Source organism: Rhamphochromis longiceps, linkage group LG9 (assembly GCF_057381845.1).
Source record: "Rhamphochromis longiceps isolate RC_006_pf linkage group LG9, R_longiceps_female_GT1.1, whole genome shotgun sequence".
NCBI classification, from domain to species: Eukaryota; Metazoa; Chordata; class Actinopteri; order Cichliformes; family Cichlidae; genus Rhamphochromis; species Rhamphochromis longiceps.
In genome coordinates, this window is record NC_140565.1 from 34,000,774 (window position 1) to 34,026,584 (window position 25,811).

Below are 25,811 nucleotides of genomic sequence, written 5' to 3' on the forward strand. Positions count from 1 at the left end.
TATTATGTTGCTCTTTGTTGTTTGCTGTCTCCTCTGTTTGTTTGTTTTTTTGTTTGTTTGTTTTTTTTTCTCCATACAGGTGACCCAGGAGTTCTTTTTTTTTTTCTTCTCTCTCTTCCCCCCCCTTCTCACCGTCTCTTCTCCCCTTTGGTTTTCTTTCTTTCTCTCCCCCTCTTTCTCTCATTCATTCCCCCTGTCCTATTTATTAAAAAAAAAAAAAAAAAAAAAATGACAAAGGATGAACTGAAGCTCTGCCATCACGTAATGTCGCATACTGCTGTTTCTGATGTCATTTAAGGAAAAAAAAAAAATAATAATAATAATAATAATAATAATTTGATGCAGTGTGAAAAAAATGCACATAAATAAATTATTTTTCAACGATAATTAAATAGATTCAACATCTTTCTTCAACAGAATTGCAGACTGCACAGATGGTACCTTCCCAAAGGAAATAGTACTATAACTTACTAGGGTATATTAGACTTAACAGTTACTATTTACAGTATTGGACTTCTATACATTTTACATCAGATTAAAACTTTGGGTGTAAGATTTAGATAATTATTTATTAAAAGCTAGACATTTTAAAACAGAATAAAAAAGAAAATTATGCCTTTGTGCCCCCCTTTTCCCTGTTAATGCCCTATCGGCCCCCCTGGCTAAACTTACCAGCCGTCAGTTACGTAGAAAAAGATCCTGGTCTAGAAAGTAATATTAAATAAATTCTAACAACAGCTTATCAAGCTTAAACGTGCTGCTGTTGTTCAGCCGCTGGTTTCCTCTTTCTGGCGCAAAGTGGGCCAAAAACAAAGATAGAAGGACTCGCGACAGAAAAGCCGAAAAGCTGATCATTAATCAGTTTCACGATGGAATTAGCAGCAGGAGAGGGAGGGAGAAGAGGCACTTGCTCCATACATCGGTTGTTAAGCTTAACACGGGAATGCTTTACAAACATTCAGAGATGAACTTACTCACTTGCTTTACTTCTCTCTGGGATAACTTCCTCGGAGATGAAATGCCGCATTGCTAGCGAGGCCACAAATACACACAGCCGCTCTGTCACGAGAGCACACTGCTGTGTGGCCGGCATAGTGTACAGGAACATCTGTGCCGAGTATAACCTGGAAGTCCCGAGGTCAAAATGGGAGATGCCCCCAAGGGTGGTGGAGAGTGACCGAGCTAAGATCCTGTGGGACTTCCAGATACAGACGGACAAAATGGTGGTGGCTAACCAACCGGACATAGTGGTGGTAGACAAACAGAAGAAGACGGCCGTAGTGATCGATGTAGCGGTTCCGAATGACAGCAATATCAGGAAGAAGGAACACGAGAAGCTGGAGAAATACCAAGGGCTCAGAGAAGAGCTGGAGAGGATGTGGAGGGTGAAGGTAACAGTGGTCCCCGTGGTAATCGGAGCACTAGGTGCGGTGACTCCCAAGCTAGGCGAGTGGCTCCAGCAGATCCCGGGAATAACATCGGAGATCTCTGTCCAGAAGAGCGCAGTCCTGGGAACAGCTAAGATACTGCAGGACCCTCAAGCTCCCAGGCCTAGAGGACCCGATATATATATATGTATAATTGTTATTTACTAACTAATCTTGAAATGACTGTTCAGTACAGAAATAAAGCCCAACAATCATGTTTTTACAGTCTCGTGGTCTCAGCCTCAGATACTCAACTAATCAAAGTGATGTCATGACAAAAATGAATGACAAACAAAAAAATTTTTCTCCTTCATTTCTGTCAAACAAAGCTGTATCATCATCATAGTATCATGGTTGCTAGGCAACCTGAACGGCCCGACGAAGGCTAGACCGTCCCATTTCACAAGCCTCTCACTTCCGCGCACCGTACGTAGTACACGTAGTGCGCGTATTTCAAGCGTACGGTCTCTTAATTGGGATACAGCCATTGATACGGAGAGACTAGTGTAAGGCTGTTCCAATTCTCAGCACCGCTCTTCTCTTTTCCTGTGTCCTTAGCAATTCTCCTTCCCATGATGACGTTTTCAACGAGGCCCAGGAAAAGAACCGAGGAAAAGGAAAGAGGAGGTACTTTTGGAAAACACCCCACCTACTCACGATGTGTAGCGCAGTCACGTGACCACACAGTAACAAACCACAGCAGAGTCGGAAGAGTGGGGCGGAGCAAATGTGTGCAGGACGGGAGTCGAGCAGATAGAGCTGCTTTGTCATGAAACGGGAGTAAAGTAGTGAACTTAGAGGAGAGAAACAAACTAAAGCATCGATCATAAACCACTACCAACGTCCTGATCGATATCTGCATCGATCTGCCCACCCTTGTCTCCTGGATCGTAGCTGCGATCAGCGTGAACCACGTGGGTCTCTGCTCCCTGATCTGTTTCCTGTGTTTGGAAAGAGTTGCAGCTTCATCGCGGAGTTTCTCTCGGTTTGTGGGCTCATCTAAAGGTAAGCACCGAGCTAACTTTACTGTGAGTTCAGTTCATGTTGAGTTTAGCTCCTGAATGAGGTCTTCTGCTGCTCTCCTCGGTGTCTGTTCACAGTTTATTGTGAACACGTTGAGAGAAGAGTGAGAGAGTGTTTGGAGAAAAACACCAACTAATCATTAGCTCAGCATGCTGGGAGAAGTTGGAGCAGAAAAGTCTTTTCATTGTCCCTGCAGCTGTTTTTCTGACTGCACCAAACCTCTACAGCCTCGTTTCTATTTGAAGTGATAACAGGAAGTCAGAGCGATCTGCTGCAGTATCAGGGTCACAATAAACTTTATTGTCCAGCTGTATGGGCTCAAAATGTGGTCATAAATATTTTGTACTTGTAAAAAATATTTGTATGTGTAAAAAAGATTTGTGTGTGGACTTAGGGAAAAAAAGCCCTCCAAGTTACAAGTACGGATTTTGACCCTATTTTTCTTCCTTTCATCTGATTGGTCAATGTCATGTCAATCACAAATGTAACAATCCAATCAGAGAACAGATGGGTTTGGCTGTCGGAGGGGCGCTTTTTTGAACTGCAGGTCCTTGAAGGGTGATACAGTTTGAAGCTGGAGGATCGCTATATAAATATCCGATAGCAGCTAGGTCCCCTAACTTTCAGTAGCTGTTGAAAGGAAAAAGTTGTGGTATGTCAGTGGTTAGAAATACCATTATTACTTTAGGATTAGTTTAACACAAAGTCAGGGCTGACCCAGGACCATTGCTGCTCACATCGGACGCAGGATGTGCTGCTAATGCTAACTGCTAACTAAAAGCAAAGGATCCAGAATTTGTTACGCTGGCTGCTGGGCTCTGTGGGTTTTTGCAGCAGCTCTACCTGTACTAGATGCACCTGCTCCTTGTCTTTTCTATCTCTGACTTTATGTCCTCTACAAGAGTTTGTTTTTTTTGCTGGTTCTTCAAATGTTCAATAAAAACATGTATGCTAATTCATAACGAAGAAAGCTTTGTAATGAAGACTGTCATTTCCAAAACACTGCCCGCCCCCAACCCACGGTCCGCAGCGCTGTTGAAAAGGCTGTGGAAGTCCCTGTATTAAACACGTAGACCTGTGACACAAAAATCACCAAACTCGGACGACCACAGACTGTTTTCCTTCGTGGTGATGAAGGAAAATGCTGGGTTGGCATGTAAAAGGGCATTTATTCCCTTCAAAGACCTGCAGTTCAAAAAAAGCGCCCCTCGACAGCCAAACCCATCTGTTCTCTGATTGGATTGTTACATTTGTGATTGACATGGCATTGACCAATCAGATGAAAGGAAGAAAAATAGGGTCAAAATCCGTACTTGTAACTTGCAGGGTTTTTTTTTCTAAGTCCACACACAAATCTTTTTTACGCACACACAAATCTTTTTAACACATACAAATCTTTTTTACAAGTACAAAATATTTATGACCACATTTTGAGCCCATACAGCTGCTGTGGATGAACACATGAGAGGAAGTGAACTCCTACAAAGTCTCATTTTAATGAGTCTGGCTGCTGTAAAGTGATGCACAGGAAGATGTTAACAAAACTAATGAAACAGAGATGAAAGTTCATATTTGAAAGCGCTGTGAATTAAAATATAATGTGGTGGTTAATGTGCAGCTCTTGGTGAGTTGGGAGAAGAAGAATGTTTTTAATCCTGTTGGGTATTGTTAGGATTTAAATATATATATTCTTAGCTGTGAACCAGAGCTGGTCATTATTCTAACTCACCCTGGTGTGTGATGCTGTGCAGCTTCCTCACAGAAGCTGATGTCACAGCATCTCTATAATAATCCAAATTGTTGTTAACAATCCTGAAAACCTGCCAGTCGGTGCAGTCCAGACACACCTGCAGATTCTCCACAGCCTCATCAGTCCACTGCTTCAGTGTCTTCACAAAAGCTTAAGACAGTTTCAGTTTGTGCCTGTTTGCAGGGATCAAGTGAACCATGACATGGTCTGAGAATCTTGATGTAGTGTCAGATGATGACCCTCTTACTATCAGCTCACCTTCTGTTTTGTAGAGTATTTTTCTTTTCCTTTTTTAAAATAAAATCTATGAGGTTCAAATGAAGCACCAAACTTCTTTTACTCAATCAGTGGAGGTTCATTAGTGCATTTTCTCACCACTGTTTTTAACTAGAGGCTGTTACGAAATAAATATATATCCTTAGTCCTTATTTTCTGATTATATTGTTTTTTGTGCTTTGTAATAAAGTCTGTGAGAAAGAACGAGGTTAGAGGGTGACAGGTTGCCTAGCAACAGAGGCTTCAGTAAGGGGACGTTAAGAAACAAGAAGTATAGAGCTGCTGCACCATATTAATAAAACACAGGAAACTAGATGGAAAAAGCGTGTGTTAGTGTGACAGGCCTCCGTTTCCGGAAATGTAAAATGAATATCTTTTTTTTTTTTTTAGCTTGACTACTCTGAGTCCAGTCTTTCTCTGTCGCCAAAAGAATTCAAAAGAACGGAATTTAATAAGGCTGACACACTGACTGAAGACATTTAGTTTGAGTGGATTTGAGCTTTCCATCTCAGCTTCGTTTGGTCAAGGATGAAATACATATAAATATATTTTTGTTCCAGCTGATCATCAGGAGGAGACGAGCCATTTAGACTCAGCTCAGCCACTACAGAGGAAACAATGACTTCAACCCAAAAGGTGAGCAAGAATATCTGTTATTGAACCTGTGTGCAGGTTACAACTCTCATTGTAGCTCATAATTGTAATGTCATACTATCACTAGAAGGTGGTGGTAACACACCTACAATGTGATTGTTGACATCTTTGATTCCACTAATGGAGTCAGTTTCAGTTTGTTCCACGACTGCATTTCACTCACTGCCTCTGTTTGTATCTCTGTCACTGCAGGACCAACACGGAGCGAGAAGTCAGCGCTCTCAGGAGGCCGACAAACCTCACAGAAGAAAGGGGCAGAAAAAATACAGCTGTGACGAGTGTGGGAAGAATTTTACCCACGCTGGAAGCTTAAAAACACACCAACTCATCCACAGTGGCGTTAAAGCATACATCTGTGACTTGTGTGGAAAATCTTTTACCTGGGCTGGAAGCTTAAAAACACACCAACTCATCCACAGTGGCGTTAAAGCATACATCTGTGACTTGTGTGGAAAATCTTTTACCTGGGCTGGAAGCTTAAAAACACACCAACTCATCCACAGTGGCGTTAAAGCATACATCTGTGACTTGTGTGGAAAATCTTTTACCCAGGCTGGAAGCTTAAAAACACACCAACTCATCCACAGTGGCGTTAAAGCTTACACCTGTGACTTGTGTGGAAAATCTTTTACCCAGGCTGGACGTTTAAAAAGACACCAACTCATCCACAGTGGAGTTAAAGCATACACCTGTGACTTGTGTGGAAAATCTTTTACCCAGGCTGGAAGCTTAAAAAGACACCAACTCATCCACAGTGGAGTTAAAGCATACACCTGTGACTTGTGTGGAAAATCTTTTACCTCGGCTGGAAGCTTAAAAAGACACCAACTCATCCACAGTGGAGTTAAAGCATACACCTGTGACTTTTGTGGAAAATCTTTTACCCAGGCTGTTAACTTACAGACACACCGACTCATCCACAGTGGCTTTAAAGCATACACCTGTGACTTGTGTGGAAAGTCTTTTACCCAGGCTGTTAGTTTAAAAAGACACCAACTCATCCACAGTGGAGTTAAAGCATACACCTGTGACTTGTGTGGAAAATCTTTTACCCTGGCTGGAAGCTTACGATCACACCAACTCATCCACAGTGGAGTTAAAGCATACCGCTGTGATCAGTGTGGCAGAGCTTTTACCCACAGTGGCCTCTTACAGCGTCATCAAGTTATCCACTCTGGATTTAAGGCGTACAGCTGCCACATATGTGGAAAAACCTTCCACTTGCTAGGCAGCCTAAATATTCACCTCCGCATTCACACTGGAAATGACGTTTACTGCTGTGATCAGTGTGGGAAACTGTTTGTGAGATATAAAGACTTAGAACGCCACATGTTTACCCACACTGTGGGGAGACCTTATAAATGTGACCTGTGTGAGAAGACTTTTAAAGCGCCACGTTACCTTAAAATCCACCAACAGAGCCACACCAGAAAGAAACTCTGCAAGTGCAGTTACTGTGAGGTATGTATGTATATTGTTATCTTCTTATTTAAGACTGACTGTTTGGACCAACTCTTCTCATTAAATTGTGTTCGCATGTTAATAATTCTACTGGACTCAATGGCATCTACTGGAATTTTGAAAATGTCAGTAAAGAACATAATAAGTCATCAAACTAAAAACCATGATTACTGTAACTTTGCATCCATATTTGAGGATTTGCAGTTGCACTTTCATTCAAATATAATAAACACAATGGTGGAGAGGGAAACAAAGAGAAACTGGCTTCTTTTTCCACTATAACTATGTTCACAGGCTGTTCTAGTGTTTATCTGTCTTACACAGATAAACACAGATATCTGTCTTAAAATGTGTTCAATGTGCTGCCCATTGTGTTGGATTGTCAATGCAACCCTCTTCTCCCACTCTTCGCACACTGATAGCAACACCGCAGGAGAAGTGCCAGCACAGGCATCCAGTATCCGTAGTTTCAGGTGCTGCACATCTCGTATCTTCACACCATAGATAATTGCCTTCAGATGACCCCAAACATAAAAGTCTAAGGGGGTCAGATTGGGAGACCTTGGGGGCCATTCAACTGGCCCACGACAACCAATCCACTTTCCAGGAAACTGTTCATCTAGTGATGCTCGGACCTGGCACCCATAATGTGGTGGTGCACCATCTTGCTGGAAAAACTCAGGGAACGTGCCAGCTTCAGTGCATAAAGAGGGAAACACATCATCATGTAGCAATTTCAAATATCCAGTGGCCTTGAGGTTTCCATTGATGAAGAATGGACCCACTATCGTTGTGCCCCATATACCGTGTTGGGAAGGTTACTTTTAAAATGTATTCCATTACAGATTACAGAATACATGCCCCAAAATGTATTCTGTAACGTATTCCGTTACGTTACTCAATGAGAGTAAAGTATTCTGAATAATTTGGATTACTTAACATATTATCATGCTTTTTACAACTATGTGAATGTACTATTGCTGTGTGATTTATTACTGTTACTGAAGGTCTGCGGCTCTGAACCGTAGTAAAGGGACCTCTGACTAATATGGGTTCCGTGTCGGGCTCATAGCCGAAAAATAGCTTTACTTTTTTTTTGTGGGTCAACTTTTTTTGCGAGAGACAGAGAGAGGCGTTGAAAGGCTGCTCCAACAGAGCTTATTGTTTTGGAGGAAAACACGAACAGAGTGTACATTCGAGTCTTAATAGCTTACTTGCACACAATGCACCCGACCCCTATTGCGCCTCCTGCGGGTGGTGGGCCTGCGGGAGGATAGGCCCATGTCTCCTCTTCGGGCCCCATGGACTAAGGCACGGCCACCAGACACTCGCCCTCGGGCACCCTCCCCGGGCCTGGCTCCAGGGCGGGGCCCCGGTAACCCTATCCCGGGCAGGGTAAACTGTTCCCTCGATGTTCTTTTCATAAGGGTCTTGTGAATCGCTCTTTGTCTGGTCCCTCACCCAGGACCAATTTGCCATGGGAGACCCTACCAGGGGGCAAAAGCCCCCAGACAACATATCCCCTGGGATCCCTGGGACACACAAACCCCTCCACCACGCTAAGGTAGCGATTCAAGGAGGAGATTTTCCAATTGGCTAAAAATTACAGGGGAGAGGGATGCTGCTAGCTAGCCAGTCCTGTATAATATGGCCTTAAAGCGAGCAAAAAAAGGTAATTCCTGGACTTTTATGCCAATTTGGACAGAAGACTGGGGTTTTGTGCAACAGAAAGATCATGCTATATGTGCCCTTTGCCTTGAGAGTGTTGGTTGCCAGACCTCCAATGTTAAACAACAGTTTGAGATGAAAGATCAAGAAGCTTCAAGTATGAGGCAGAGAAAGTTGAATCAATTACACGTGCTGTGTCAAGATATGAGAAGCAAGCAAGTACTCTTGCACATTTTTACAGCTGCTAAACATCATGGACCATAAGTAAGTTTTCGTATTGGGCAGTGCATTGCTAAACATGGAGAGCTGTTTACAGACGGAGAATTTATTAAGGAGGCTTTTCTCTCAAGCTCAGAGATGTTATTTAATGGGCTTCCAAACAAAGATGCAATTAAAGCAAGGATTCAAGACATACCTGCATCAGCCAGAACTGTGGAATGATACATCCAGGAAATAGGTAACAATGCCAGAGCCCAACAAACAGCTGCTTTGAAAGAAGCCCAGGTGTTTAGTGTAGCTTTGGACAAAAGCGTTGATATCAGTGAGGTTCCACGTTTGGCTGTTCTGGTAAGATCCTGTGATGTGGAAGTACAAGAGGAACTCTTCTGCTTAACCCCGATGCCTGAAAAAACGTGATGTGGGGTGTGGTGAGGCGTGGTCGGCGACGCCGTGCAGGTCTGCAATCACGTCCGCCGTGTGAAAACACGCTCTAAATGATGATCTGTGGTCCCGCCGTGCCTTATTCACACCACGTGAGGGTATTGGCAAGGTTTTTAAGGAGTGTTTTGATGAGCGAGGCATTGGCATTACATTGTGCTGTGACAAATAATGATGCACCAGCCATTGCTGGAAAACACAGGAGTGCTGTTACCTTAATTGAGGAACAAGTTGGTCATCTCATCATTAAACAACACTGAATAAAAGAGTTAGAAAACCTTTGTGCCAAGATGTCAAATTCAGATCTTCATGACGCCATGGCCACAGTGGCAAAAATCGTGAACTTTATCGTTAAGCGATCTGCTTTGACACCGCCAATTCCAGTCTGTGCTCGACGAGATGGATAGCTCATGCATAGACATCCCACTCCACTGTGCTATCAGATGGCATAGCTGTGGAAATGTTCTGGAACGATTTGTGGATTGTTTTGATGTGGTTAAAGAAAATCCTGGCAGAAAAGGTGCAAAGCCGTCCGAAGTCAGAGACGAGAATTGGGTTGAAAAACGGGACACTTCAGCGAGTTACAAAATGTGATCCCCAGATAATACAACTGGCAAATACAAAGCAGGGGCAGGGATCACATTAACCTGCAAATCCCTGAATTAAGAAAAGTCATATATGCCCAGTTTACTTTTTTCTTATCATTGTTTTACCATCTGCATTTTCTGTTGTATATTTCCTTTGCTGTTATGGTTAAATGTTATGTTATGGATAAAAAGTGTTTTTTGAAATATAGCAAATATAGTTCTATAAAGTTGTTCTGTATAGTGTGCAATTGTTGATATGCAGCATTATTAAATTTATTGTTAATGCAATTATTGCGATGACACATTGACTTTTGAGGAAATTTTAGATGCCACTCATCATCAGAAAGGTTGCCTACGCCTGCTCTACAACAAAGACCTATTGAGTCTCAGTACCAGGTCACTTTACTCTAGCATGCAAAGTGCTTTACCGTGTTGTATAAAGCACTTTGAGTGCTCAGGCAGAGTAAAAAAGTGCTTTATAAGAATCAATCCATTTTACTTGTATTTACTAACTGAACAACAGGAGGGTCATCTAACTAAAACCAATCAGTGTATCCCACCTGACCCCCTCAGAATCAGCTTACTTTTAATAGTTTGTGAGTTTTATTTAAATGTCCTCAAAGTATGGTGAGAGTCTGTCTGCAGCCAGGGTACCAGTGCTTGTTGCTGTTCCTCTACATCAAAGACATTTATTGTATCCCATTAAGCTGAGTGTTATAATGAAAACAGTAAAGTGTAATTGGACATTGGCAGAGATGCTCTTTATTTCAGGCGACTTTCAGAATTAAAATGTTGAAGGAATTCCCTGACTTACACTGTCTTTGTGTCTTTGTTTAGAAGCAGAGTGACACAGATGGATCCAGTTCTCAACCCTGTCGTCGCTGTGGTGGTGGGAAAGACTTTGACTCTGCAACAGACCCTAAAAATATATCAACGTAGACACAGTGAAGACAGAACCAACTATTGCAAAGAACGTGAGAGGCTTCCCCACTCGAACTAATTTAAAAATACATGAACTCATTCACAGTGGGGTTAAAAAGCACATCTGTGACCAGTGTGGGTCATCCTTCACCTTTGCAGGTCACCTTAAAAGTCATAAACAAGTCCACACCGGAGAGAGACCATACAAGTGTAAACACTGTGACGGAAGCTTCTCACGATCGAGGCATCTTAACCTTCATGAACGTACACACATGTAAGATAATTTACCTGTGACCAGTGTGACCAGAGCTTCAGGAATCTCAGTTCATACTCCAAACACAAACGATCCCACACTGTAAATAAACGTTTTCACTGTTGCCAATGTGCAAAAACATTCACTTCATTATCTGCTCTGTGCAAATATCAGCGTGATCATGCAGGACTGAAATCAGTAAATCAAAATGAATCTGCAGAGGCAGAAAGATCCTCTTCTGGTTTTGGGGTCAGACTTAAAAACCTTGAGATCAGGCTGCACAGAGTTCAGATGGACTCCTGTAAAGAGTGTCAGCTGATGTCACACGTGGATGAAGTTATTCAGTGTTTTTATAGTTTTGTATTTTCATTGTTTTGAAGTCTTAATTTGTATTTTACTTTTTGAAATTTAGTTTAAAGCTGAACTGGGGCTGGGCGATATTTCTATGTAATACTAATTTATTCCACAAGGTGGAGCTTTATTTGATCAGCCAAAGACCACATTCATATTTACAGTGGTGGCCTGCAAAAGACAACACATCTTTAGAAAAATTGGGGTAAAGCAGCAAAACACTGTTAGAGGTTAAAGTTTGCAGATTACTGATGTTGTTCATCAGCTCTAACACAGTGAGACCAGTCATGGCCCAGTGCTCTGGGGTTTTCTTAAATGCTGTTTAATTGTTTCTACTCTGGTTTAGTGTGATGGCCATGAGTGATGTCTCTGTCAGCAAAAAGGCTGTAACACTGTCCGTGATAAAGATGCTAAATAGAACCTTCAACCTCCCCATTGTCTTTCTTCCTTCCTGCATTCAGATGAATAAATTAGCTTTTTGTTTTCTCTTATGTCTGTAAAGGTTCTCAGTCATCCAGGTCGTCGTAGTCTAAGGAGCTTGGAAAGAAAAGCATTTGGATTTCTTTAAGTTGCTTGAAGACGTTTCACCTCTCATCCTAGAATCTTCTTCGGGTCTAAGGTCAAATGGTGGAGAGTTCCAGATTTAAGCTCTGTGGGAGCGTCCCCCCGAGAGGGACTTCCTAATGATCCTCTACCTAATCACACAAGACAAGATATGAAAACGGGTGTAGGTAGGATACAATTTAAACAAGTAGTATAAAAGAGGTGATATTTTTGGTGACAATGCTGGTGTGAAGATTGTGCTGTTTTGATCTCAGCACTGGAGCCCCCCAGGGGTGTGTTCTGAGCCCCCTGCTGTACTCTTTGTACACATATGACTGTGTGGCCACTACCAGCTCCACCACCATCATCAAGTTTGCTGACGACACCGTCGTGGTGGGCCTGATCTCTGATAACAACGAGACGGCCTACCTGAAGGAGATTAGGAATCTGGAGAACTGGTGCCAGAGGAACAACCTCCTTCTAAACGTCAGTAAGACAAAGGAGCTGATAGTGGACTTCAGCACTAAGCAGGAGAGGAACTACCAGACCCCCGTCATCAACGAGTGCCCAGTGGAGAGAGTGGACAGCTTCAAATACCTCGGAGTTCACATCACGCAGGACCTGTCATGGTCCTGTCACATCAACACCGTGGTGAAAAAGGCCCGACAGCGTCTCTACCACCTCAGACGCTTGAGAGACTTCCAACTGCCCTCCAAGGTGCTCAGGAACTTTTACTCGTGCACCATAGAGAGCATCCTGGCGGGAAACATCTTAACCTGGTTCGGGAACAGCACCATGCAGGACAGACGAGCTCTACAGAGGGTTGTGCGGTCAGCTGAGCGCACCATCCGCTCCGAGCTCCCTGACCTGCACTCAATCTACAGCAGGCGGTGCTGGACCAAGGCCAGGAAGATGGTGAAGGACTTCAGCCATCCCAACAACAGACTGTTCTCTCTGTTGAGGTCAGGAAAGCGATTCCGCTCCCTGAAGACCAACACAGAGAGACTGAGGAGGAGCTTCTTCCCGCAGGCGATACGGTCTCTCAATCACACCACCACACAGTACTGACCCACACATATGGTTCTTACACACACACTGGACTTTCTAGACTTTGGTTTTGCACAACACTGGTCACTATATTCTTCATTTCCGGTTAATACTTGTACAGCTGCTGTTATTGTGTATATATTTATTTATATTTAGATTTCTTCATACATTCTTATATAGTTCTATATTGTGTCTTTTGTTGTACAGTTATTTTATTTTCAACTTTAATTTATATATTTATCTTTATCTTATTCTTCCCAGTTAAATTTACCCTTCATTCTAATTTGTGTTGTACAGTTATTTCATTTTTAACCTTAATTTATATTTTATTCCTTCCTAGTTAAATTTACCCTTTTTAATTTTTCATATTTATTTCCTATCTTATTCATAGCCTTTTCCTTTTTTGTTCTCTTTAGGTCACGAGCAGTTGTCCAAGCATTTCACTACATATCGTACTGTGTATGACTGTGTACGTGACAAATAAAATTTGAATTTGAATTTGATGGCGTTGCAAATATTCCTTTCATTCCTTTAATATTCCTTTAAAACCAAGGAAATATTTGGTTTCAACGCTCAGTTTATTTTCAGGGAATATTCCAGCAGTTAAAAGTGTTGATAAATGAACTCGAGTGTCTAAAAATGGGCAAAAAGGGCAAATTGCAAACATATGTACATTGTGTGTAATGGGATTTGGCAAGATTGAGAGATCTGCCGGACATAAAGAAAAATGTAAATATGAGACTGACAAAAAATTGATAAAAAGAAAGACTAAATGAAGCAAAACACTGGATGGTACAGCTCATGAAGGCACAAACATGGCCTGCTACTGGATGTGTGAGAGGCAGAGAGAAGGGGGTGGGCTCCCAGACATCGCAGTGAAGGTCAAAGGTGAAAATAAGACATGCAGAGATTCAGCAGAGAGAAGACGCTCACTGTCTGTGCATGTTAAGAATATCATGATTAAATAAAGTTCGTTTAGGGATTTTTATACATTGCAACGCTCTATTAAGAGTTGGCCCTCCATGTAATAATGGGGTAAAAGCGTGAATTTAGCTCTTTGATTGAACTGAATTTTTGAGACTGACATGCAAAGCTGCAGAGGGATTTCCAAACATGCTTACATATCATAACCAGTTAAAGTCAGGGTGCAATTTTCCTGGGCTAAAGGAGTCTGAACACAATATCCCAGACTTAGATAATAAGTACAAAATAAGGTTATTTTAGTTACTCTCATAAATTCTGTGTAATTATCTGCGGGCGGTTTATCCTTCAAGCTCGGGTCCTCTACCAGAGGCCTGGGAGCTTGAGGGTCCTGCGCAGTATCTTAGCTGTTCCCAGGACTGCGCTCTTCTGGACAGAGATCTCCGATGTTGTTTCCGGGATCTGCTGGAGCCACTCGCCTAGCTTGGGAGTCACCGCACCTAGTGCTCCGATTACCACGGGGACCACCGTTACCTTCACCCTCCACATCCTCTCGAGCTCTTCTCTGAGCCCTTGGTATTTCTCCAGCTTCTCGTGTTCCTTCTTCCTGATATTGCTGTCATTCGGAACCGCTACATCGATCACTACGGCCGTCTTCTAATGTTTGTCTACCACCACTATGTCCGGTTGGTTAGCCACCACCATTTTGTCCGTCTGTATCTGGAAGTCCCACAGGATCTTAGCTCGGTCATTCTCCACCACCCTTGGGGGCATCTCCCATTTTGACCTCGGGACTTCCAGGTTATACTCGGCACAGATGTTCCTGTACACTATGCCGGCCACTTGGTTATGGCGTTCCATGTATGCCCTGCCTGCTAGCATCTTGCACCCTGCTGTTATGTGCTGGATTGTCTCTGGGGCATCTTTACACAGCCTGCACCTGGGGTCTTGTCTGGTGCGATAGACCCCAGCCTCTATGGATCTTGTACTCAGAGCTTGTTCTTGTGCTGCCATGATTAGCGCCTCTGTGCTGTCTTTCAGTCCAGCTTTGTCCAGCCACTGGTAGGACTTCTGGATATCAGCCACCTCCTCTATCTGCCGGTGGTACATACCATGCAGGGGCCTGTCCTTCCATGATGGTTCCTCGTCTCCCTCCTCTTTCTTGGGTTTCTGCTGCCTGAGGTATTCACTGAGCACTCGGTCAGTTGGGGCCATCTTCCCAATGTATTCTTGTATTCTTGGGGCTACATGAATAGGATGAGGGACCTATGGATTCTTCAATACCCAACATCCACAATGACGGCGAAACAACTAGTAGCTCAGTGTTCCAACATTCGAAAGAAGGGACTGCTCTCACAGCTAGAGATTGACGAGGTACAACATAAATGCTACGGCAAGGAGGAGTCAGGACGCCAGGTCAGGGGGGAGATATCATCACCCCCACCCGAGATTGGGTACATAGCCCCAAGTGCGATAGGAGAAGGATCGTTGAGTGCGAGAGGAACTGACCTGAAAAATAGGATCATGGCCAAGCTTGAAACCTGGATCCCTGGATTACGTGAAGTACCCTCAGAAGGTCTGCTAGATGATGTTAATGCAGCACTACGGGCAATACCTACAACCACGATTACCGACACTAACAAGCTGATCTACAATACGGCAGCAGTGATCAGTGAGATGCTTGGCTACAAGTTGAACAGCGACAAGGGGCAGTACCCTCCATGGAGAAGGAGGTTAGAGGACAAGATCAAAGTAGCACGGAGGGAGGTTAGCCAACTAACGGAGTTGCAGAAAGGTGCGACAAATAAGGTGCCTAAGAAATACAGCAAGCTGTCCATACCTGAGACCTTGGAAACTGCCAAGCAAAGACTCACAGCCTTGGCCAGCCGCTTGAGGAGGTACACCAGAGAGATAGAAGGCAGGAGAATAAACCAGCTGTTCTCCACAGAACCAGCAAAGGTGTACTCTCAGTGGCAAGGGAACAATAAGAGAACAGCACCACCAAGGCTGGAGACGGAGCAATACTGGAAGAGCATATGGGAGAAGGACGCAACCCATAACGGCAATGCTCAGTGGCTAGAGGATCTGAGGGCAGACCACAGCGACCTCCCTGAACAGGGTCCAGTAACCATCACAGTGGCAGATATCCAAGAAAGGGTCTCCAGTATGAAGAGTTGGACAGCACCAGGGCCCGACATGGTTCACGCCTACTGGCTGAAGAAGCTGACTGCACTCCACGAGCGTCTGGCAGCACAAATGAACCAGCTGCTAGTTAACGAGAGACACCCGGAATGGCTAACTGAAGGCTGGACGGTCCTGATCCCCAAGGACCCCAAGAAGGGACCGGTCCCCTCCAACTACCGACCAATAACCTGCCTCAGTACTACATGGAAGCTCCTGTCAGGCATCATATCGGCTAAGATGAACAGGCACATGGGTCAATACATGAGCGGGACACAGAAAGGAATTGGCAAGAATACCAGAGGCGCAAAACACCAGCTACTGGTAGACAGAACAATCAGCCGAGACTGCAAGACCAGACTGACCAACCTGTGCACTGCCTGGATCGATTACAAGAAGGCCTATGACTCAATGCCCCACAGCTGGATACTGGAATGCCTAGAATTGTACAAGATCAATGGGACCCTAAGAGCCTTCATCAGGAACTCAATGGGGATGTGGCGTACAACACTAGAGGCCAACCTCGAGCCCATAGCACAAGTCACCATCAAGTGCGGGATCTACCAAGGAGATGCTCTGTCCCCACTGCTGTTCTGCATAGGCCTGAACCCCCTCAGTGAGATCATTAACAAGACTGGCTACGGATAATGACTACGGAACGGAGCAGTTGTCAGCCACCTCCTGTACATGGATGACATCAAGCTGTATGCCAAGAGTGAACGAGACATCGATTCACTGATCCACACTACCAGGCTATACAGCAATGACATTGGAATGTCGTTCGGACTGGAGAAGTGTAGTCGGATGGTAACAAAGAGAGGGAAGGTAGTCAGAACTGAGGGGATTGAACTACCAGAAGGCAACATTGCAGACATAGAGGACAGTTACAAGTACTTGGGGATCCCGCAGGCAAATGGGAACCATGAAGAGGCCGCTAGAAAAGCTGCAACCACCAAGTACCTGCAGAGGGTCAGGCAAGTCCTGAGGAGTCAGCTGAATGGTAAGAACAAGATCCGGGCCATCAACACGTACGCCCTGCCCGTGATCAGGTACCCTGCTGGGGTAATAGGCTGGCCAAAGGAGGAGATAGAAGCCACTGACATAAAGACAAGAAAGCTCCTTACCATGCATGGAGGGTTTCACCCCAAGTCCAGCACCCTGAGGCTGTACGCTAAACGGAAGGAAGGGGGCCGGGGACTGGTGAGTGTCAGCACCACAGTCCAGGATGAGACAACGAACATCCAAGAATACATTGGGAAGATGGCCCCAACTGACCGAGTGCTCAGTGAATACCTCAGGCAGCAGAAACCCAAGAAAGAGGAGGGAGACGAGGAACCATCATGGAAGGACAGGCCCCTGCACGGTATGTACCACCGGCAGATAGAGGAGGTGGCTGATATCCAGAAATCCTACCAGTGGCTGGACAAAGCTGGACTGAAAGACAGCACAGAGGCACTAATCATGGCAGCACAAGAACAAGCTCTGAGCACAAGATCCATAGAGGCTGGGGTCTATCACACCAGGCAAGACCCCAGGTGCAGGCTGTGTAAAGATGCCCCAGAGACAATCCAGCACATAACAGCAGGGTGCAAGATGCTAGCAGGCAAGGCATACATGGAACGCCATAACCAAGTGGCCGGCATAGTGTACAGGAACATCTGTGCCGAGTATAACCTGGAAGTCCCGAGGTCAAAATGGGAGATGCCCCCAAGGGTGGTGGAGAATGACCGAGCTAAGATCCTGTGGGACTTCCAGATACAGACGGACAAAATGGTGGTGGCTAACCAACCGGACATAGTGGTGGTAGACAAACAGAAGAAGACGGCCGTAGTGATCGATGTAGCGGTTCCGAATGACAGCAATATCAGGAAGAAGGAACACGAGAAGCTGGAGAAATACCAAGGGCTCAGAGAAGAGCTGGAGAGGATGTGGAGGGTGAAGGTAACGGTGGTCCCCGTGGTAATCGGAGCACTAGGTGCGGTGACTCCCAAGCTAGGCGAGTGGCTCCAGCAGATCCCGGGAATAACATCGGAGATCTCTGTCCAGAAGAGCGCAGTCCTGGGAACAGCTAAGATACTGCGCAGGACCCTCAAGCTCCCAGGCCTCTGGTAGAGGACCCGAGCTTGAAGGATAAACCGCCCGCAGGGGCGTGCTGGGTGTTAAAATATATATATATAGGCTGGGGTCTATCACACCAGGCAAGACCCCAGGTGCAGGCTGTGTAAAGATGCCCCAGAGACAATCCAGCACATAACAGCAGGGTGCAAGATGCTAGCAGGCAAGGCATACATGGAACGCCATAACCAAGTGGCCGGCATAGTGTACAGGAACATCTGTGCCGAGTATAATCTGGAAGTCCCGAGGTCAAAATGGGAGATGCCCCCAAGGGTGGTGGAGAATGACCGAGCTAAGATCCTGTGGGACTTCCAGATACAGACGGACAAAATGGTGGTGGCTAACCAACCGGACATAGTGGTGGTAGACAAACAGAAGAAGACGGCCGTAGTGATCGATGTAGCGGTTCCGAATGACAGCAATATCAGGAAGAAGGAACACGAGAAGCTGGAGAAATACCAAGGGCTCAGAGAAGAGCTGGAGAGGATGTGGAGGGTGAAGGTAACGGTGGTCCCCGTGGTAATCGGAGCACTAGGTGCGGTGACTCCCAAGCTAGGCGAGTGGCTCCAGCAGATCCCGGAAACAACATCGGAGATCTCTGTCCAGAAGAGCGCAGTCCTGGGAACAGCTAAGATACTGCGCAGGACCCTCAAGCTCCCAGGCCTCTGGTAGAGGACCCGAGCTTGAAGGATAAACCGCCCGCAGGGGCGTGCTGGGTGTTAAAATATATATATATACACACACAGGGAGTGCAGAATTATTAGGCAAGTTGTATTTTTGAGGAATAATGTTATTGAACCCAAAAAACTCATTAATATCAAAGCTGAATGTTTTTGGAAGTAGTTTTTAGTTTGTTTTTAGTTTTAGCTATTTTAGGGGGATATCTGTGTGTGCAGGTGACTATTACTGTGCATAATTATTAGGCAACTTAACAAAAAACAAATATATACCCATTTCAATTATTTATTTTTACCAGTGAAACCAATATAACATCTCCACATTCACAAATATACATTTCTGACATTCAAAAACACAACAAAAACAAATCAGCGACCAATATAGCTACCTTTCTTTGCAAGGACACTCAAAAGCCTGCCATCCATGGATTCTGTCAGTGTTTTGATACCAGCCCAAACCAGTACTCCACCTCCACCTTGCTGGCGTCTGAGTCGGACTGGAGCTCTCTGCCCTTTACCAATCCAGCCACGGGCCCATCCATCTGGCCCATCAAGACTCACTCTCATTTCATCAGTCCATAAAACCTTAGAAAAACCAGTCTTGAGATATTTCTTGGCCCAGTCTTGACGTTTCAGCTTGTGTGTCTTGTTCAGTGGTGGTCGTCTTTCAGCCTTTCTTGCCTTGGCCATGTCTCTGAGTATTGCACACCTTGTGCTTTTGGGCACTCCAGTGATGTTGCAGCTCTGAAATATGGCCAAACTTGTGGCAAGTGGCATCTTGGCAGTTGCACGCTTGACTTTTCTCAGTTCATGGGCAGTTATTTGGCGCCTTGGTTTTTCCACACGCTTCTTGCGACCCTGTTGACTATTTTGAATAAAACGCTTGATTGTTCGATGATCACGCTTCAGAAGCTTTGCAATTTTGAGACTGCTGCATCCCTCTGCAAGATATCTCACTATTTTTGACTTTTCTGAGCCTGTCAAGTCCTTCTTTTGACCCATTTTGCCAAAAGAAAGGAAGTTGCCTAATAATTATGCACACCTGATATAGGGTGTTGATGTCATTAGACCACAACCCTTCTCATTACAGAGATGCACATCACCTAATATGCTTACTTGGTAGTAGGCTTTTGAGCCTATAGAGATTGACAGACCACGTGACTTTTGCGCATTGCATGCTGGGAACTTGTGGCAAAACAATCCAAGTGTCATGGTCCTGGGTCGGTGACCCAGCGCTTTTAGTTTGTTATCATTTTCTAGATGATGATTGTTTAAGTTCTGTGTTCTATTCAGTCTGCCTCTGAGTCTGCGTCTGTATCTGTCTGTCTATGGTGTCACCCCATCTGTTTGTGAATCTGTCTGTTTAGTTCAATGTCTTGTCTGGTTCCATGTGTCTGAGTTTCCTGTTTTATTGTGAAGGTCCGTGTCGTATGTGAGTGTGATCAGTTTACGTTTCCCCTGTCCCATCAGCCCAGATTCCTCCCAGCTGTGTTGCCCTCCTGTCTCTCATCCCCTGATTACTGGTGTGTGTATTTAAGCCCTGTGTGTTCTCCTGCCTGTTGCCGGTTCGTCTGTGTAACTCCGCGTCAGTCTGTGTTCCTCGGTGTCCTGCTCGTCTCTCTGCCTCTCTTCCCTTTTTGTTTCATCTCAGGTTTGTCATTTAGCTTTCCCAGTTCAGGTCTTTAGTTTTGTCTTCCCTCTTGCCTGTTTTGCCTTCTCACCACTGTGTAAATAAACTCACCGGCATCTCATCCACTGCCTGCATCTTGGGTCCTTCTTCTAACTCCACACGGCTCGCCTCGGCAGCCGTGACACCAAGTACCGCATCAAATGCAAGCATTTGCAGCACCGCAAAACGTTCATTCTTCGGTTCCAATAAATTCTTGCTTTTTCTTTGCCCCCCAAAAAGGTATGTACAAAACGAAGGAGAACAATGCCGGTCCGTACAAAGACAGACTTGATGAAAAGTCAAAGAAAAGATACGAGGAAAAAAATCAAACCAGTGAAAGGGTTAGATCCTTACGAGCACACAGAGGGACAAAATACGTTAGCGTGCTGCCCAACTTTCACCATGCTCATATTTATAATTATACGGTTCTTGGAGTGAGTGCATACACTCATGAAGTTTAGTAACTTCAGGTCACTGCAACAAGCCCAGGTACAGTTTACCGACGGATGGGTACAGGACCTTGAAATGCACCGTGTAGAAAGTAAAGACCATCGTACGTATCATAAGTTTACCAGTCTCACAAATCGTCTTCATAAATACACATTCGTTAACAGTTTATTAATAGGACCTTTGAGCTCAATGGTAATTAATTAGTAGTGGAAATAATTTCTGGTACGCGTTACAGAAATGTAGCAGTGACAATAATATTGTATGCTGTAATCGTACTGGGCAATTAGTGATACAAAACAACTGTTTTATCCTGTGAATAAAAGTATGTTTTTGTCAATGTACCATAATAACAGAAGCGAAACACAATATTGTGTCAGGACAATTTACTATTTATGCACAATAAACAAAGGAGCATAGCACGACAATTTCTGTTCGGCGCCAGACTTGCTTGTAACCTATATCACCAATTATGTTATGAAAAATGACGTATTAACTACAACAGCAGACTGACGTCACATTTTCAATCTCTATACAGCTTGGAGTAAGACAGCATGCATGAAGAGGATGATGTGGACAAAATACTCATTTGCCTAATAATTCTGCACTCCCTGTATACAGTGGGGCAAAAAAGTATTTAGTCAGCCACTGATTGTGCACGTTCCCCCACCTAAAATGATGACAGAGGTCAGTAATTTGCACCAGAGCTACAAATCAACTGTGAGAGACAGAATGTGAAAAAAAAATCCATGAATCCACATGGTAGGATTTGTAAAGAATTTATTCGTAAATCAGGGTGGAAAATAAGTATTTGGTCAATAACAAAAATACAACCCAATACTTTGTAACATAACCTTTGTTGGCAATAACAGAGGTCAAACGTTTACTATAGGTCTTTACCAGGTTTGCACACACAGTAGCTGGTATTTTGGCCCATTCCTCCATGCAGATCTTCTCGAGAGCAGTGATGTTTTGGGGCTGTCGCCGAGCAACACGGACTTTCAACTCCCGCCACAGATTTTCTATGGAGTTGAGGTCTGGAGACTGGCTAGGCCACTCCAGGACTTTCAAATGCTTCTTACGGAGCCACTCCTTTGTTGCCCGGGCGGTGTGTTTTGGATCATTGTCATGTTGGAAGACCCAGCCTCGTTTCATCTTCAAAGTTCTCACTGATGGAAGGAGGTTTTGGCTCAAAATCTCACGATACATGGCCCCATTCATTCTGTCCTTAACACGGATCAGTCGTCCTGTCCCCTTGGCAGAAAAACAGCCCCATAGCATGATGTTTCCACCCCCATGCTTCACAGTAGGTATGGTGTTCTTGGGATGCAACTCAGTATTCTTCTTCCTCCAAACACGACGAGTTGAGTTTATACCAAAAAGTTCTACTTTGGTTTCATCTGACCACATGACATTCTCCCAATCCTCTGCTGTATCATCCATGTGCTCTCTGGCAAACTTCAGACGGGCCTGGACATGCACTGGCTTCAGCAGCGGAACCCGTCTGGCACTGCGGGATTTGATTCCCTGCCGTTGTAGTGTGTTACTGATGGTGACCTTTGTTACTTTGGTCCCAGCTCTCTGCAGGTCATTCACCAGGTCCCCCCGTGTGGTTCTGGGATCTTTGCTCACCGTTCTCATGATCATTTTGACCCCACGGGATGAGATCTTGCGTCGAGCCCCAGATCGAGGGAGATTATCAGTGGTCTTGTATGTCTTCCATTTTCTGATGATTGCTCCCACAGTTGATTTTTTCACACCAAGCTGCTTGCCTATTGTAGATTCACTCTTCCCAGTCTGGTGCAGGTCTACAATACTTTTCCTGGTGTCCTTCGAAAGCTCTTTGGTCTTGGCCATGGCGGAGTTTGGAGTCTGACTGTTTGAGGCTGTGGACAGGTGTCTTTTATACAGATGATGAGTTCAAACAGGTGCCATTCATACAGGTAACGAGTGGGGGACAGAAAAGCTTCTTACACAAGACGTTACAGGTCTGTGAGAGCCAGAGATTTTCCTTGTTTGAGGTGACCAAATACTTATTTTCCACCCTAATTTACGAATAAGTTCTTTACAAATCCTACCATGTGGATTCATGGATTTTTTTTCACATTCTGTCTCTCACAGTTGAAGTGTACCTCTGGTGCAAATTACTGACCTCTGTCATCATTTTAAGTGGGGGAACTTGCACAATCGGTGGCTGACTAAATACTTTTTTGCCCCACTGTATATATATATATATATATATATATGTGTGTGTATAACTAGACTTTTTGCATATTATGTAAGGTGTGGCTATATAAATATATGTACAACTCTGTGTATATGTGTTTATGGACAGGCATGCAATGTAGTGACAAGAAAGTAGCCTTGCAGGGAAGGAAAGACCTGAATCTCTCATGGTTGGGGGTTGGGGGATGGTGTGTTTGCACAACAAAAGCAGGAGAACAATGGAGCTGAAGACCTGTGAAAATCTCAGCGGGGTGCCAAGAGGTGTTAGGGTCGGGGGAATTTGCGCAGGGCTAGTAAATCTAGTAGTAGGGACTTGCACCAGGGAAAAAAAGGCTCAGTAATTCTAGTGTTATGGATCAAACCTCTACCAACATGACATTGATTATGCAACTCTAAGCATATATGAGTAGATATTTCTAAGCATAAATGACAATCAACAATACAAATCTAACATCTGCAGTTCCACACTCTCATGGGAAACTACATTCTCCCCCTCCAGTCTCTTATCCTCCTGCTCCTGCAGTAACAAAACAACACAAAGCATCCACCGTCTGTTGCAGGCTGGATGAATTGTTGCTCAACATTTACTACTCCTAAGGTCGGCTCGGGACTCATGTGATCAGTGTCCCCTATAAGTGAATTTCTCCCAAGCCCATTATAATCATGGAGAAGCACACTTTGCGACTGTTTTCAGTAAGAACATTTCATAGCGCTTTAAATTTCAATCTTTCAGGCCTGGTTTAAAGAGCTAATTATTAAATCACGAACTCACAAAATATCAAAATATCACCTCTTGTGGATCACACCTCTCAGTGCACTGTAACAAAAGCAAAAACAAACGTAACCAATAAAATACTAATATAATAACATATACTAGGGCCCGTTGCAGACATGTCCAAACATAAAACCATCTCTCTCTCTCTCGTAGAGAAAGAAAACAACCCAAACCTCACTGATAAAATCAACCTACTACTCAGCAAAACCCAAAAATCAGTGAGACATTCACAGGAAGGTTTTGCTTCCTCCCGGGACAACATTGTGTGGGAATGAGAACATCAGGTACTGTAGCACCTTTTGTTCCTTCTTGAATTAAGTCTCAATCACAGAAAATGTGGCGCTCCGAAATAAAACTTACATTCAAACTTCATCATTTTCACTCTGTACCACTGCTCCTCATCAGGGCTGTGTCAAGCACAGTAAACATTTCAGTCGAGGCCTTGAGCCATAAAGAGACATCACGCACAGACATTCTTTTCATAACCAGACAATTTTAGACCTTGTTCCTTAAATCTACCTAAATGCCCCCTGGGTGACATAAAACACATTCTAAGTAATCAATGGCTTCTTGTAACAGATTCTGTATTTGGATGTTTGTGTGCAGCATTTCACATATCAGCATAAGCATTTGTTAGCAAAGCATTCTTCATTGCATCAGCGTGTGTGTGTGTGTGCATCACTCTTCATTGCATGAGCATGTGCACGTGTATTTGTGTGTGTCACTTCTCAGTGAATCAGCGTTTCGGTTTAGGTGTGTGTGTCATTTCTCACTCAATCAACGACTGCGCACGTGTTCATGTGTGTGTATCACTTCATTCTGGATCAGTGTGTGTGTGTGTGTGTGTGTGTGTGTGTGTGTGTGTGTGTGTGTGTGTGTGTGTGTGTGTTCATCACTTTCCTGTTTTTGTGTTTTGGGTAAACCACTGCCTGAAGCATACAGAGAAAAAACAAAAAACAAAACAAAAACAGACGAACAGGAAAATGATGTTGTGTTGGTTGTGTTACAAAGAGAGGGAAGAAACACCAAGCCAGGCCCTGTGTCAGCCTTCCCTTCCCCCCCTTTTTTTTCTCACAATATAATCAACTCCTAGCCCACCAAGTTGACAGGACAACACAGATACATGTTTAAATTCTTAAGATCATGTTTAAACTCACAAAAGAGAATTTTCCTTCCTTCATTAATTACTTGTGTTGTTCAATCAGCAGAAAACCTCTCACAATTTGACTCTCTTAACCACTAAATTTATTGTTTCATCACTGGTTGGTCATACCAGTCTCTTTCTTTTCTTTCTTTTTTAAGTTGTTGTCCTGCAACCCAGAGAGTTCATTTATTAGTAGCATATAAACTTCACCATTTAATAACAGGTGTATTTTAAGTTCTCTCTCTCTGTGCCTCCCCAGGCCAAACATTGTTCAGACTTGTTATGATGGGGCTTATGGGCACATTCTTATGGGTACCAGCGCATCGTGGAGGTAAAGGAAATGAAATGGCAGATAGGACAGCAAAAGTCGCAACAAGGAGACCGATGGTAGATATGGTTATTAGTGTGAGTAGGACGGAGCTCAAGAGTACAGTACGATACAAAATGAAGGAAAGGTGGCAAAAGCAATGGGAGGAAGAGAGGAAAGGGCGATGGTTTTATAAAATCTAAAGGAAAGTGGGGAAAATGAGAAGTACAGGCCGAAACATGATAGAGGATACGATTATATCTCGACTGAGATTCGGACACACTGGTTCAAATAGCACCTTGTTTTTAATAGGTAAACACTGTACAGGGGAGTGACTGCAGTAGGGAACAGGAAACAATAGAACATGTTTCTTGAATTGTCAGAGGTTTGAACACCATGAGACCGGACAGTGTGCGCACCGCGGATGACGTCAGTGCGCACACTGTGTCTGAGGAGGATGTGCGGAAGTGCTTCAGGAAGGTGAACGCACGCAAAGCTACTGGTCCGGACGGGATTCCCGGCCGCGTCCTCAGGTCATGCGCGGCTCAGCTGGCTGGAGTGTTCACGCACATCTTCAACCTTTCCCTCTCTCTGTCTGTAGTCCCAGCCTGCTTCAAAATGGCCACCATCGTCCCTGTACCCAAATCCTCCACCATCTCCTCATTGAACGACTGGCGACCTGTAGCCCTGACCCCCATCGTAAGCAAATGCTTCGAGAAGCTGGTCAGGGA

The 25,811-nt window shown here is 44.3% G+C and overlaps 1 protein-coding gene across 6 annotated transcripts; it reads left to right on the forward strand.

The window, feature by feature from the left end:
* Nucleotides 1-2,115: 2,115 nt before the first annotated feature.
* On the forward strand, nt 2,116-11,740 carry LOC146662725 (uncharacterized). 6 transcript variants are annotated; one of them, XR_014913413.1, is made up of 6 exons: nt 2,122-2,432; nt 5,037-5,112; nt 5,323-6,591; nt 10,341-10,477; nt 10,584-10,698; nt 11,531-11,740. XR_014913413.1 is itself a non-coding variant. In XM_085419371.1 (5 exons), exons 2-4 carry the CDS (start codon nt 5,095-5,097, stop codon nt 10,440-10,442), a joined length of 1,389 nt encoding a protein of 462 aa, XP_085275497.1. In that variant the 5' UTR covers nt 2,122-2,432; nt 5,037-5,094; the 3' UTR covers nt 10,443-10,477; nt 10,584-11,740. The 6 variants fall into 6 exon arrangements, 4 of the variants coding, with proteins under 4 accessions (XP_085275499.1, XP_085275497.1, XP_085275498.1 ...); XR_014913412.1 differs by having other exon boundaries at nt 10,341-10,698; XM_085419371.1 differs by having other exon boundaries at nt 10,584-11,740.
* Nucleotides 11,741-25,811: the final 14,071 nt, after the last annotated feature.

Excerpts from the sequence above, each read along its gene's own strand:
- LOC146662725 (XM_085419370.1), top strand. Across the intron at positions 6,592-10,340 it reads GCAAGTGCAGTTACTGTGAG|AAGCAGAGTGACACAGATGG; the intron begins GTATGTATGTAT and ends GTCTTTGTTTAG.